This window comes from Myotis brandtii, unplaced genomic scaffold, assembly GCF_000412655.1.
Source record: "Myotis brandtii unplaced genomic scaffold, ASM41265v1 scaffold23, whole genome shotgun sequence".
Classification (NCBI taxonomy): domain Eukaryota; kingdom Metazoa; phylum Chordata; class Mammalia; order Chiroptera; family Vespertilionidae; genus Myotis; species Myotis brandtii.
The window spans coordinates 175,839-178,326 of NW_005358649.1; the positions used below are offsets into that span (position 1 = coordinate 175,839).

The window sequence follows — 2,488 nt, forward strand, 5'->3', positions numbered from 1 at the left end:
TGGCAGCAGTTCGCGCGCCTCAAGGGCATCCGTCCCAAAAAGAAGACCAATCTGGTGTGGGACGAGGTAAGCGGCCAGTGGCGACGCCGCTGGGGTTACCAGCGCGCCCGCGACGACACCAAGGAGTGGCTGATCGAGGTGCCCGGGAGTGCCGACCCCTTGGAGGACCAGTTCGCCAAGCGGATTCAGGCTAAGAAGGAACGGGTGGCCAAGAACGAGCTGAACCGACTGCGTAACTTAGCCCGCGCGCACAAGACGCGGCTCCCCAGCTCGGCCGGGATGCACCCGACGGGACACCAGAGTAAGCAGGAGCTGGGCCGCGCCCTGCAAGTGGCCAGGGTCTCCACCGCTTCCGTGGGGCGCTTTCAGGAGCGCCTGCCCAAGGAGAAGGCCCCCCGGGGCTCCGGCAAGAAGAGGAAGTTTCAGCCTCTTTTCGGGGACTTTGCCGCGGAGAAAAAGAGCCAGTTGGAGATGCTGCGACTCATGAACAGCAAAAAGCCTCAGCTGGACGTGACCAGGGCCGCCAATAAGCAGATGAGGGAGGAAGACCAGGAGGAGGCGGCCAAGAGGAGAAAAATGAGCCAAAAGGGCAAGAGAAAGGGGGGCCGGCAGGGTCCTGGGGGCAGGAGGAAAGGGGGGCCCCCGCCCAGCCAGGGAGGTAAGAGGAAAGGAGGCTTTGGAGGCAAGATGAATTCCGGGTCGCCCGGCTGGGGTGGCAAGAGGAAAGGAGGGCAACACCAAGGAGGAAAGAAGAGGAAGTAAAGTTGACCCTCTGACCCGAGTACCTGTAAACCAAGAGCTACTCTACATGTTAAGGTCTGAGTCCTGCAGGGGATGCAGAAGAAGGTGGCCACCACCTTCATTGAGGTTGAAGGGATAGGATTGCCCTCCCCTCCCCTTAAGATACTATGAAAATGTTGGACTTTACAAATTAATGTTTTTCCAATCATGTTTTTGGCTGGAGGTTTAAAGGATGTATTTTTTTTATTAACTTTGGATGTGGTATAAGGGACAGTTCATATTTCAGAGACAAAATAGTATGACTTCAGCTTTATTTTTGTAACAAGCTTCTGTATTGATCAAAGTAGCTGGGAGCACACAGAAAGATTTCAGAACTGACCTTAAAAGTAATTGTTGTGAAGTTATTTAATAAAAGTGTGTCTGTATTTAATGTTGCTTTTCACTGTTTGGCTATTGTTAAATAAAGCCAGTGACCTGGATATCTGGCACATGATATTTTCCTTTACTTTCTAAAACAGCAGCAAACTTGTGATTTTAGCAACATCACTGTAAAAAAAAAAACCAAACTTTTAGTATCAGATATAATATTGAAGGGATAGTATAATTGGTTTTTCTGAAAACAGATTTCCTGCTTTTCAACACAAAATATTGATTTGCTTGCTGTAAATGATAAGTTTGGGTATAACTGAATAACGGTGGTAATTGTCATTAATCCAGAAAATACTTAAATCTTTCTCAACGTTTATGTCCCCAATTTTTTTAAAGCTTCAAATAGGATCTGTTTTGGGAAGACAGCTTACAAAACTCTTAATTGAAACATTATCTTTTATTCATTTGTCAAATTGGCCTGGAGCTGGTTTGTTAGGTGTTGAAATGTTATTGCCATTCTGGTTATCTCTCCCTAAATAATTATCTCCTGAAAAGTATTCATAGTAGACCTCAAATCCAGGGGGTCTTTTTTTGCTGCTATTACAGAGCTGAGAGCCATTATACTCTGCTGTTTGGTCTGACAATTGATAGGAAATTAAAATTGGGAATTCATTTCTTTCAGTGTTGTCTCATTTTAATAAGGTTACTTTAGAAATTGCTGTGAAAGAAAAGAGATTTCATACAGGTTATTTAAGACACTTGTTCAGTCATTACTTAGGATATTTTCTGATTAAGTGAAAGTTGAACTTTTCCAAGTTGATCATTGATCAACTTTCCCACGTAGACTTGGTACACTTGGGGCTGCTAAGCCCTCCCAGAGTGTACCATTTAATGGAATCCTGGAGCAACTAATCAAAAGCCGAGCCATTCAGGGAGCATTTAATCTTTAATCTTCACCCGAGGATATTTTTTTGTTTTTGTTAGAGAGAGGGAAAGACAGAAATCAATTAGTTGCCTCCTGCACGCCCCCCACCAGGGCGGGAGCTAGGAGGAGCCTGCAACCGAGGTACCTGCCCTTGACCTGATCCAACCCCGGACATTTCAGTCTGCAGGCCAATGCTCTATCCACTGGGCAACACCTAGGGCTAAAGAAATTACTGGGAAAAGTATGCCCTTGCCTTTCCCTTTCCCCACATAAGAAAGAGGGTTTTAAGTAGAGACTCAAGTATCCAAGACCCTTCGGAGCAGTTACCTCTGGCGATTTCCAAGGTAGATGGGGAGACTGCAGTTGGAGCACTGGCGGTTTTGACTCGTGGGAAAGTGGCCCTGAGCCACCCAAAGAGCCAACCACGGGATTTGCCCAGCTGAGGCGGGTGGG

The 2,488-nt window shown here is 46.7% G+C and overlaps 1 protein-coding gene across 1 annotated transcript in view; it reads left to right on the forward strand.

The window, feature by feature from the left end:
* Positions 1 to 1,782, forward strand: part of RRS1 (ribosome biogenesis regulator homolog) — a 2,415-nt gene extending 633 nt beyond the window's left edge. The window contains exon 2 of the mRNA XM_005866397.2: positions 7 to 1,782. Within this exon, the coding sequence (XP_005866459.1) occupies positions 7 to 762 (756 nt within the window). The 3' untranslated portion in view covers positions 763 to 1,782. The remainder of the gene's footprint in view (positions 1 to 6) is intronic.
* The last annotated feature ends 706 nt before the right edge of the window (positions 1,783 to 2,488 follow it).